Source organism: Bombina bombina, chromosome 5 (assembly GCF_027579735.1).
Source record: "Bombina bombina isolate aBomBom1 chromosome 5, aBomBom1.pri, whole genome shotgun sequence".
Classification (NCBI taxonomy): domain Eukaryota; kingdom Metazoa; phylum Chordata; class Amphibia; order Anura; family Bombinatoridae; genus Bombina; species Bombina bombina.
The window spans coordinates 903,748,274-903,761,530 of record NC_069503.1 but is presented as its reverse complement, the minus strand read 5'-3'; the positions used below and the strand labels follow the sequence as shown (position 1 = coordinate 903,761,530).

Here is a 13,257-nt window from a genome sequence, read left to right as displayed (position 1 = left end):
AAAATGGGCCGGCATCTAAACTTACATTCTTGCTTTTCAAATAAAAATACCAAGAGAATGAAGAACATTTGATAATAGGAGTACATTAGAAAGTTGATTGAATGCTCTATCTAAATCACACAAGAAAAAATTTGGATTCAGTGTCCCTTTAATTTAGCAGTAAAGCTGTGGCAGAAGAAAGGTACTTTTTATACACTTTTTTTAAAAAAAAAACCTCATGAATGAAGGTAGCATTTATTTATAGCAATGAAAAATCCTAGCATTTTTTAAACGCTATGATTTACCATCACTTTAAGTTGCTTTTACAGGTTATTGCAGTTTTCTAGTCATCGCCTACATCTTACAGTGGCAAGAAATGACTCAGTTTAAAGAGGGGAGTCTGCCCTTTCAAATAAGTTTTGTATACCCCTGTATGATGCAGATGATTTCCCACTAATGCAGCAATAACATGCAACAGAACATAAAACTTTTTTTCCCCTGAGTGAGTTCCAATATCCCCCCTAATTGTGTTAGATACACAACTGGTCCTTCATTTGAAAGGGCAGACTCCACTCTTTTAATTGAGAGATCCCTCTAACATAAACGGGAAGGGGAGATAGGGGTTCTGTTAGAGCCCACTCCCACTCATCTTACAAGGACTTTGAAGGGCCATTATAGTAAAAAATTGCTTAGTCTTATCAGTTAGAGCATGTAATTTTAAGGGGACTACACACAGGTAGTAGAAATACCGCTCAGGTCCCGCGGAGCACTGCTAATCCAGAGCGGAAAGTGCTGCTGATCCAATCAGCAGTGCTAGTCACTCAACTCAGATGTGGAAATAGCGCTGCTAATTGGATCAGCAGCTTTTTTCAGTAAGGACCAGCTATTTAACACCGGATCAAAGGGGTTAAACAAACAGTAGTCTATGGTCGATTAGAGTATGTCATTTTTTGACTATAATGGTCCTTTAAGTGTGCTGTAGGTTATTGCTGCTTTAACTGTACACAAATATCTTACAGGGAGGATTTAGGAAGCAATTGTGTAAACCACCGCTTTATAAGTATCAGTTGCAGGCTAAAATGAGTGAGTCTGCAACCAACAGGAGCATTCCATTCGCTTTTATATAAATCGTCATCAATGTATACTCTCTGGACAGTTGTGCTTTTTAACTTCATATGCCCCTTGCATAGTAACATCTTTCTCAGAAACAGCCTTAAAGGGACATGAAACCCAATTTTCTTCTTTCATGATTTACAAAGAACTTGCAATTTTAAACAACTTTCCAATTAACTTATTTTATCTAATTTACTTAATTCTCTTGATATCATTTGTTTAAACCCATATCTAAATAGGCTTAGTAGCTGCTGATTGTTGGATGCACATGCCTCTTGTTATTGGCTCACCTATGTGCATTGTTATTTCTTTAACAAAGGATATCTGGAAAATGAAGCAAAATAAATAATATAATAATATTGGAATGTTGTTTAAAATTGTATTCTCTATCTGAATCCTAAATGAAAACATTTGGGTTTCAAGTCCCTTTAAGATTTAGAATGAGCATTTTTGTTAACAAAATTGTTGCAGAAATATTTTTTTTATTCAAAATTGAAATACATTTATGTGCATTTCAGTTTTGACTTTTATGCACCTTCAAAATCTATCACGAAGAAAAGAGTTTTATTTTTAGTATATATTTTAAAGTAGATTATGTAATCGAGAGCACAGATGTCACTGAGTGCCCTGTTTGCACAGCTTTGTTCTATTTAATTTCCTCAGCCGTCTAACAACATTGCTGAAACCAATCCTCCTACATGCTTTGTACTCTGCTGCAGCAACCAATCCCCTATCACTTGTCATTTTCCCTTTTGAGACCAATAACAATAAGGATTACACAGCTGCATTGGTAACTTCAAGCCAATCAGGTTTCTTCTTTCAATTCTCACTGCACACAGTAGTTGGTTGCCACTGACAGATTGCAGTCGGTGTGCACATAGGTTCTGTTTTTGAAATGTATTGAACGATACATATAGATTATTTTTATAACATTTGCACTATATGTTTCATATTTTCCCTGCTTGTTGCCGTTGTTTGTGATCATGGATTTCAAAAAGAAGGCTGAGTTACTGCAAAATCCTACTAAAGAGAGGTGAGTGCATTCAATACAAACACAGGTATCATTTGCTGCTGTTATTTTGGTAGCTTGTAAACGATCACGTGTCAGGGCTTCTTGGTATATAGGAGATATGGGTCGATATGTGGGTTGTAAACAGCGTTTATACAAAGCCAACTTATAGGAAGTGAGAAAACAAACAGCCTTCTGCATATTTGCATTACATCCACGCAGTCCTCACTGGAATTGCAACACGGATGTTATCTGCTTGCTAAATTCTTTCTGTAATAATTTCAGGAAGTACCAGTGTGCTCAGTGGATCTTTAAACACTTTTTAACAATACATTATATTTACAAAATTAGAGCATTTTTTAAGGTTGATGTATTTTATTCTACTACTGTCAAATATTTTGACTTGTGTATTTGACTTTAATGTCTTGTTTAAAAACAAGGTGGGCTCTTTTATGGTTGTTTACTACACTGGATGGCATAGTGTAATAATAAATGTTTAGTAGTGAAAATGTAATCTTTCATAAAGGGACTTATAACAATTTATTTTTTGTCTATCGTGGATATGAAATAGCAGCCCTCTATCTTACTTTAACTTCTGTTTTCAAATTTACATTTTTCTCTTGGTATCCTTTGTTGATTTTTTTAAAATATGTACATATACTACACTACTGGGTGCTAGCTTGTGATTGGTGGCTACAAACAGTTGTCTCTTGTCATTGGCTCACCAGATGTGTTCATGTAGCTCAGAGTAGTGCATTGTTGTTCTGGAGCTGATTTATAGTTAAACCATTTCTTGGGGATAACCACACAGTTATATACAAGCACGAGTGCAATAATAAAATGCTGTAACAAATTAGAGCTTTTTTATTTTTTGCGCATTTATATTCCTTTAAAGGACCATAATAGTCTAAAAAACTATATGCTCTAGTTCTTTACAACAACACAAATACAGTGGCACCACAACGGCGACCTTTTCTATATTAGTATTAGCTGACAAAAACACTTGTTCTTGTCTATATTCTTATTATAGCAGAAAAGTTGGTGCTGTGCAGTATGTAATATACTGAGCAAAAAAGAGGAAGGGACCTCTCAAAAGACTGCACATATAGCACTCTAAGCCTGGACTAGTAGTGGAGAAATTGGGAAAATTAAAATATAACTTTTATTTGGTATATTTAAAATAAAACTCACAATTAAAAACAACCAAAGAATTGAAAGCCCATTCCTGAATTATCAGTAAGCCTTTGATATGTCCACAGTAATATAAGGAATTTGTATAGGTGTTTGTGACTGTGTGACATCACATTATTTATGCACATAGTATCATATTCATGTAGTATTTAAGTTAATACTGGATGATGTGACTTTAAGAGCATGCAAATTGCATGTAACTCCTTATGAATACTTTTCTATGGTTTTAGTAACTGTGTGATATCACTTTAGTATCACTTTCATATTATCCTTGAGCTAATATTAAGTGAAGCAATAAAAACACGCTCAGCACCAACTGTATGATTTTATAGTAAGTTTTCCATATTGGTTTCTAAAAATAAAGATCAACTTAGATAAAGTGGTGCCCGTGTCTTATTACTTAATATTGCAATATAGTTCTGGCTTAGTCTCTTAATATTACTGTAGTGGTATGTATTAGCACATAAGTTAGTTCGGCATATCAGGTTAGAATATTTTTCCTGAATTGTCAGGTAGGAGTATATTTTCTACAATGAATACGTCATTTACATCTAATATATCTCATTACCAATGACTTGAGTTAATAAAATTGCTGATTATTTGCTTTGTGTTAGAGATAAAGTTTATCCACTATTATACCAGTGGGATAGTACCATAGGAGACAAGGTTTGTGTGCAATAAATTGCAGAATATAAGCAAGTAGATTTGCGATGGCTAAGCGTGCATCTATAAAATGTACTGGTGTAATAGGTTTTTTTATAGTCCTATAACTGTGCCGGTAGATATCCGGTTTGTACTTGGTGCCGCTAAAGAAATATATCCACTTATGAAGCCACTTGTTAAGAGGTTATTTTATTATTTTGTGCTTCAATAATAATGTCAATCCTATTGGTTCTTTATAACAATAGTAACTAAATTATTACTAGTTGCAGCAAAATCAGCAGTACGTTAGCACTTGGAATGATCGTTTGCCTAACTTCTTAGTTAAAGTCGATTGGTATCAAACATATTCCCTGCATAAAGTGCCAGTATGCCGCTTAGATTAAGTAGCCAGTTTTAAATAAGATTCCTCTCTAATAGTGTGCAACTAGATACATTCTATTTGGTCTGAGTTAGCGATAGCTCAATTTTTAACCAAGTAACATTATTTGTAAGTTTGTTTGTTAGGATTATTAAGTATTGGTATTGTATCTATTCCCACCTATATAGGCTAACAATTCTAGGTAAAGTTTTAAAAATAAATAGAGCTCCCCTAAGCTCTACAACCCCCTGACCGGTTTCGCCCGTATAGGGCTTTTTTTTTTTACAGCATGTCTTTTTAAGGCTTGAAAACCCTGCACTACTATGTGTTTAATGCTTACAAAGAGGTTAAACACACTTGATCCAATCAGCAGTGCTAGTTGCACAACTTAAATGCATAGTGGTGCAGATTAGTCTTAAAATGATATTACATAATAAATAAAAGATCTGTTATAGATCTTGAAACATTGTATTTTAGATAAAACAAAGTTGGTTTTTTTGTTGATTCGCATTCCCCTTTAACCCCTTAAAGGGACGTTAAACACCTTGAGATTTGTATCTAAAATGTTTAGTTTTGAGTAATAAAACAACTTTGCAATAAACTTTCATTATTTATGTAGCACCATTTCATGTAATTTAGCTCTGAAAATTGAAGATTTTCTAATTCTCAGAAATTGGAATGTACCCTGCTAACGGTATAAGGCTAACCTGGCTACATATTTTTTTTGTAATTGGCTTTAACTCATAACAACTGCAAAACAATGCATTTTATACTAAAAATATGACCATAGTTAGCCTTGTTGTCTGCAGACTCAAGCCCGCATTGGTTCCTCCAAATAATGTAAATGATTCGTGGAGTTTGGCTATTGAAAAGCAATAGCAATAAAAAGCATGTTATGGCTAAAGTGTAATAAGCAAATAACATGCTCTAAAAATGTTGTATACACAATATGTAATAAGATATAAAAACGATAGTAATTATTTAGCTTTAATCAATATAAATTAAGTGTGTATGAATCCATTTAACAAAGGAAAATATAACAAACGTGTGACTGATGCAAGTGAGTTATAGGAATATGTCAAATATATAAAGATAATGAAAACAACATCGCCATCAATCTTCAGATCTCTATGTGGTCAGTATAAACAAGTGAGCAGGATTGGTGGTTCAAAAGCTGCCCAACCCCTGGGGAATGGCTCCAGCAAGTCAGCATATAGACTGATTAAAGGGACATAAAACCCAAAACATTTTTCTGTCATGATTCAGATAGAAGTAGAGTGGAACGTTGTTTAAAATGTTATGCTCTATTATAAATTGTTCTTGTTATTCTTTGTTGAAAAGCAGGAATGCTCAGGAGTGTGCACGTGCCTGCAGCACTATATGGCCGCAGTTTTGCAACAATGTTATACATTAGCGCTGCGGAATCTGTTGGCACTCTACAAATAACCGATAATAATAATTAGCAAGAGCACTGGATGGCAGCACTATTTCCTGTCATGCAGTGCTACACAACTGTGCATGCTACCTATCTAGATCTCTTCAACTAAGAAAAAGCCAAGAACAAAGCAAATTTGATAATAAAAGTAAATTGGAATCTTTTTTTTAAAAATTGCATTCTATGAGGTCTATTTATCAAGCTCCGAACGTTGTAAAGACCGCTGCTCCATAACCTATCCACCTGCTCTGAGGCGGCGGACAGACCTTGTCGAAAATCAACCTGATCCAATACGATCAGGTTTATTGACACCCCCTGTTGGCTGGCCGTGAATCTGCAAGGGGCGGTATTGCACCAACAAGAACTGCTGGTGCAATGATAAATGCCGACAGCGTATGCTGTTGGCATTTATCGATGTGCAGCGGACATGGTTCGCTATAGCGGATCATGTCCGTCCGCACAATGATAAATGGGCCCCTTTATCTGAATTAGGAAAGAAAAATATTGGGTCTCATGTCCCTTTAAGTACCATCAGTAAGACGACTCTGTCTTGTCTGCGTCTCTATAGCTTTTGAGTGGGAGCCCTTAGTGATCCAAAGATTAAACTGGTGTCTGTAAAGATTTGTCTACTCCACAAACAATTCCTTATTGGCTCCTCCAAATAGAGCAAATGATGGGCGGAGTTTGTCTGTGAAATACAATTGCAGCAAATAAGGTGGTAAAGGGACGTGAAACCCCAAATTTTTCTTTCATGATTTAGGTAGAACATACAGTTTTAAACAACTTTCCAATTTACTTCTATTATAAAATTTGCTTAATTCTGTTGGTATGCTTTGTTGAAGGAGCAGCAGTGCGCTACAGGTTTCTAACTGAACACTTGGATGAGCCAATGAGAATTGGTATACATATGCACCCACCAATCAGAAGCTAGAACCTAGTTTCTTTGCTGCTACTGAGCTTTCCTAGATAAACATTTTAGCAAAGGATAACAAGAGAAGGAAGCAAATTAAATAATAGAAGTAAATTAGAAAGTTGTTTAAAATTGCATGCTTTTTTTCTGAATCATGAAAGAAGAAATTTGGGTTTCATGTCCCTTTAATGCTTTCAGGGTTTTTTTCACGCTCACCTATTTTATATTTAATTGCAAAGCAGCAGAAAAATGGTGTAAATAGAAGTACTTACTGTCCCTTTAACATGTAGTCACTAAGGCCCTGCAACTGAATGTTGTAGTTCTGCATCCTGCACAAACTCTAAATGTAGCTACTAAAAATAATATAAATAAAAAAATATATGGGAGAAGCATAGTTTTTTATTATTTTTTTTAAACAATAAAGTTCTTCTGTAGAAAAGCTAAAGATTGTAGGTTGTTGAATCATTTCTATGTTATTATTTTCTTGGTCGAAAAGTTTTGCTGCATTTATATTCAGCAACACTGGATTTTAAAATAAATTGCTGATACAACTAGCCACAAAAAAATTGTTCCAAGAGACTGATATTGAAATCTTAATCTCTAAATGATAAGTTACACTGATACTTTATTACACTGATACATTTTAATTCTTTGTAAACTACTACTACTATTTCTGTTATTTGGGTATTTGAGTTACATTTTGAATTGGGCACCCCTTACTAATATTCTGCCCTCCAAATAATTATTTTCTTTTAGTCCTAGTACTGCTGTATAAATTAGCGTTTTCATTAAAGGGACATTAAACACTTTTAGGTGGTAAGATAAAATGTTTATATAAAAACAAACTTTGCAATATACATGCATAATTTATTTTGCCCCCTTTTCCTTAATTTCATTCTGACAATTGTATGCTTTTCAGTCCCTGTTAGAAATGGAAGTGCAGGACACTGTTATATTCCACACAGCCATTGGCTGCTCACTCTAGTGACCTATTTATAACTGTCCCTAATTGGCCACAGCAGAGAAGGTAACCTAGGTTACAACATGGCAGATACCATTGTTTTATAGACACTAAAACTTTACACTTATTATGTCAATGTTTAAATAGCTCATGAAACTTTAAAAAAAATGCATCTATATGTTATTCTCAGACTAATCTTTTCTTTGAATGCGTCATTCTATCTAGTATTTATTTAGTGTTTAATGTCCCTTTTAAAGGCACATGTGTAAATAGAACAAAAACTCTCACTGAATATTCAAGGAGCATTACATTCTAAATAAAATTCTCTAAGTATAGTATCAAAGAAGTGAATTATTATTTATTTTGCAGGCTATTCCTTATATTAAGCTCAGAAATTGTGTCTTTTCTACTAATCGCAGGAGCATTAACTGCTTAAATATTTTTTGCATATATGTAGTAGTTGTGTAACTATATAATATGTATTTATAGTAAATTGACTTTGTCCATTAAGAGTTAATTTTACACAATATAATTATTTCTTTGCACAGGTTTTCTCTGTTGCTTCTAGATGTGGAAGAATATTTTTTTGAACAACATTTAGCTTATCACATATCCAAAGGACCAGGTAAACATGACAGGTAATAAACCTTGCTGAATTATTATGTAATCCTACTAAGAAAAAAAAAAGTTTTAATTTTTAACTAGTCCTTAAAGGGACACTGAACCCAAATTTTTTTCTTTCGTGATTCAAATAGAGCATGATATTTTAAGCAACTTTCTAATTTACTCCTTTTATCAAATTTTCTTTTTTCTCTTGGTCTCTTTATTTGAAATGCAAGAATGTAAGTTTAGATGCCGGCCCATTTTTGGTGAACAACCTGGGTTGTCCTTGCTGATTGGTGGATACATTCATCCACCAATAAAAAAGTGCTGTCCAGAGTTCTGAACAAAGAAAAAAGCTCAGATGCCTTCTTTTTCAAATACAGATAGCAAGAGAACGAAGAAAAATTGATAATAGGAGTAAATTAGAAAGTTGCTTAAAATTACATGCTCTATCTGAATCGCGAAAGAAAAAATTTGGGTTCAGTGTCCCTTTAAGGCAGCAATTTACCTTATTTTTTTTGTTATCTTTTCATACTACATTTTACGTTATCTCCTGTTTGAATCTCACATAACCTCTTTAATAGATTTTAAACTGAGGAAATAAGTAGGTGCAAATTGCCTACGTATTTAACTTGTCACCCTACTTCAAATAACTAATACTTTTGGGTTTAAAAGAGCCAAGCCAGTCACTGTCTGTACTCGTATTTCTGTGTTTAAACTTAATAAGCTGCTACTACTACAGTGTGTGAGAAACACCCTAATATTCATAATAAAGCCTTTTAGATCTGTCGGATATGTTACCCAAATCATTGGTCGACTATTTAAGTTGTTTAATCACAATTTTTGTATTTTTTTTTTTTTGCATAGTGATTCATCCCTACAAGCAGTTCCTAGTCTAGCAAATGGGTTAGGCTTTCAGTGTAGCTTTTGTAGGATAAAGGAAGCAACTTAAAGGGACACGGAAGTCAAGATAGAGCATGTGATTTTAAGACGCTTTTTAAATTCACTTCTATCATCATATTTATTTTTTTCATACTTGTTCACTCTGAAAAGTACATATCATGGGCAGCAGCAGTGTGCTATTAGGAGCTACAAATACATACAGAAATAGTAGCTTGTTCTATAGTGATTTGCCACCTAAGATAAGTCTCTTTTAGCCCAATTGTGCCTTTCACAGAGAAGAACTTTCCTATCAGTCTGATGGGGGAAACAAGAAGTGGACACCTTGCCGATTGTGCTTAGGGGAATATGGCTGCATCTCAGTGAGGAGGCCCACAGTCCTCTCCTCTGTGAAAATCACAATTGGGCTAAAAGAGGCTGCGCCTAGGTTGTAATTCACCATAGAACAAGCTACTGAGCTGTTGTTTGCTTCTGGTAGATGGCTTCTCTTTCTGTATGCATTTAAATTTTATACCCTGGGGAATTCTCCATAAGGGTAATGGGGGAAACCAGATGTAGACTCCTTGCCCTATGTGCTTAGGGGAATATAGCAGCATCTCACTGAGGAGGCCCACAGAAGGCTGAAACAGTAGTCTGGGGTTGCCATGTTCCTTGTTTAGAGGAAAACCACCTGGTATTTCGGGGCTGGACTGACTACTTACTAGGTAGGATCAGACTGATATAATTCAGGAAGCTTTTCATCTGTGAAAAGCACAATTGGGCTAAAAGACGCTGCTCCTAGCCGGTAATTTGCCATAGAACAAGCTACTGAGCTGTTTGTTCCTGGTAGAGCGCTTCTCTTTCTGTATGCATTTAAATTAATACTCTGGGGAAGTCTCCCTAAGGGTGATGAAGGACACCAGAAGTGGCCGCCTTGCCCTATTTGCCTAGGGCAATATGGCTGCATCTCACTGACGAGGCCCACAGAAGGCAGAAACAATTGTCAGGGGTTGCCATGTTCCTTGTTCAGAGGATAATTACTTGGTATTTCAGGACTGTACTGACCTTACTAGGTGGGATCAGACTGATATACTTCAGGAAAGTTTTCATCTGTGAAATTGGGCTAAAAGAGGCTGCTCCTAGGTTGCACTTTGCCATAGAACAAGCTGCTGAGCTGTTGTTCGTTCCTGGTAGAGCGCTTCACTTCTCTTTCTGTATGCATACTGTTATGAACTAAGTAGGGATTAGTCGCTATGCACATTTGTCTCTTGTCATTGGCTCACAAGATGTGCTCAGCTAACTCACAGTAGTGCACTGGAGTGTTTCATCACTTTGCAGAGGTAAAACTTATAAATATGCAAGCAGCAGGGCAAAAATAAAATGCATAAATAAAATAGAATGTTAGAGCATGTTTTATTTCCCTTTAAGTATATGTTTTTAGCAAGTGTGTATATGTTTGGATTTTTTTTGTGTTTATTTTTACCTTCTATTTTTTTACTTAAATCTTTATTTAAATTCAAACAAACAAACAAAGATCGCAAACAGCAGTGGAAAATGTGTACAATAGGGATTTAGCCGGTCAGACTTAGTTAGACCATAGATACATGTGATATAAAATCAGTCCAAAGTCTCTCATTGTTGGTTGGAGGCAAGTCTGAGGGATCGACTTCTGCCTTTGCCATTTCCGTAGGTGGATTTTACCTTACTTTTTCTTTTTGCAAGTATTAAATCTGAATAATAAATGTTGAACATTCTGGCAATATACATTCTTTCTCAGAATAATACAAGAAATAAATAATAATAAAAGGGGGGGGAGGGGTAGTGGAAAGAGGGGGTGAAGTCAAAGGATCAGGTATATTCTAACAAGAGGGGGGAAAGGAAGATTCTGGTGGGTAACACGGGCCCATCTTTCGGCCCACAGTCGTCCTATTCATCTAATTGAATTTCCTTCCCATGCCATCAGCATGAGTTCATGTACGTCAGGTTGGCCTATTTTAAGGTAGTGGAACCTTTCCAGTTGGAGTTGTGTTGAGACTAGTGTCTTCCACTCTGAGAGAGTGGGGATAGAATCGGTTTTCCATTTTTTAGGGATAAGGGTTTTAGCCTCATTCAGCATGATCGTGAGAAGTGCTTTGTCGTGTGTGTTAGGGAGTTTTGGTTGGTCGTGGTAAAGTAACGTCACAGGGGTTGAGTGGATCGTTGTGTCTAGTTTTTGGCTGATCTCGTCAAAGATCTCCTTCCAGAAACCTCCTATTTTGGAGCAGTCCCACCAAATGTGTAACGTAGAACCCACTTGGCCACAGCCCCTCCAGCACCTGTCTGTTGAGTTGGGGTATATTTTTTTGATTCTTTTGGGGGTGAGGTACCACCTACTTATAAGTTTGTATTGTGTTTCTTGGGATTTGGCAGATACCGAGCATTTTTTGGTGGCTTCGAATATTTTGGCCCAGTCTTAAGGTTCTAGTTTGTACCCTAGCTCGTTGTGCCAGCTTCGTACATACGGAGGAAGGTTTTTAAGGTCATCATTTTGCAGCATATTATATAGTATTGAGATAAGATGTTTTGGTAACTTGCTTTGTGTGCATAGGGTTTCAAACGGTGTAAGTGGTCTGAGGAGTGAAGGTCTATGTCTATGTGTAGTAATGTAATGGTACAGTTGAGAATAGTGAAACCAGGATAAAAAGGTGTCAGGAATCCATTCTGCAAGCTCTTTTGGGGTTTTGAGGTTGGATTGGTTCATGGCATTGTATATTGCTAGTTTGCTTAGGGGGGGTTGTCCCCTATGTTCCCTGCTGGAGCTTGGAAGCCTATGGATGGGTTGTTATGGACCGACACAAAAGGCGAGGTAGGAGTTGTGATGCTGCTCTGCGTAGCAGCAATCCATCCCATGTGGCCAATGTCTCTTTCAATAATGGGTATTGTGATATTTGAGGTGGGCGAAGTCTATGTGGAGACCATAGCAAGGAGCCCACATAATGACATTTGAGTATGTCAGAATCCAATCTTATCCAAGCCTTGTGTGCCAGGTTTTGGCTCCATTCGGCGGCTCGCCGTAGTGTAATAGCCTGTCTATAGAGCTGTAGGTTAGGTAGGCTCATCCCTCCCATCGACCTCTGCTAGTATATCGTGTTCCTATTGATTCTTGGTTTAATATCCTGCCATGTATATTTTTCTATAGCTTGTTGTATATGTTGGATATATGGGGTAGTTGGGGGGATTGGGATAGTTTGTTGCAAGTATAGCACTCTAGGTAGTACATTAATTTTGACTATGTTAATACGACCCAGCCAGGAAATGTGTTTTTTTCCAGCTGGACAGATCAGCTATGATTTCTTCTTTTAGTTTTTTATAGTTGGCTTCTACTAGACCCGTCGGGGAGGGGGTGATGATGATGCCTAGGTAGCGAATCTCTTTCCGTACGATTTTTATGGGGCAATGACTCTTAATGGTGGTAAAGATCTCATGTGGTTCACTAATGTTGAGGAGTTCAGATTTGTTGAGATTTAAGTGAAAGTTAGATACTAGGCCATATTGTTCGAATTCTTTTAGAACTTCAGGTAGCGAGTGGACTGTATCAGTTAGGATGAGCAAGACATCGTCCGCATACATGGCCAATTTGTAGGTTATCTTATTTTACAAGCTAAAGGTTCCATTGTGATAGCAAATAGGATCGGTGAAAGTGGGCAACCCTGCCTGGTACTGTTAGATATTTTGAATGGGTCCGATAGTACACCGTTAACATGCACTCTGGCGTTAGGTGATGAGTACAGGGATAGTATCATATTTTGAAATTTTGGGCCGATATTCATTTTAGTTAGTGTGGGGAGCATAAAGGACCAGTTGACACGGTCAAATGCCTTCTCGGCATCAGTTGAGAGAAGGGACATGGGAGTATGGGTATTGTGAGCGTGGGAGAGAAGTTGTATCACTTTAAGTGTGTTGTCCCTCGCTTCTCTGTTTGGGATAAAGCCGACTTGATCAGTAGAGATGAGTTGGGGTAGGAATTTATTAAGTCTATTCCCAAGCAGTTTGGCTAGTAATTTTATATCCGAATTAAGCAGGGAGATTGGGCGAAAGTTTTCGGGTTTGGTAGGAGGTTTGCCAGGTTTCGGGAGCACAATTATATGTGCTTCCAGCATAGTTCCGGGAAGGGAAG

At 36.5% G+C, this 13,257-nt stretch overlaps 1 protein-coding gene across 1 annotated transcript in view; it reads left to right on the top strand.

Moving 5' to 3' along the window:
* The first annotated feature begins 1,935 nt into the window (after positions 1-1,935).
* Positions 1,936-13,257, top strand: part of NSMAF (neutral sphingomyelinase activation associated factor) — a 258,392-nt gene continuing 247,070 nt past the window's right edge. Inside the window, exons 1-2 of the mRNA XM_053715888.1 lie at positions 1,936-2,125; positions 8,168-8,257. Of these exons, the coding sequence (XP_053571863.1) occupies positions 2,076-2,125; positions 8,168-8,257 (140 nt within the window). The 5' untranslated portion in view covers positions 1,936-2,075. The remainder of the gene's footprint in view (positions 2,126-8,167; positions 8,258-13,257) is intronic.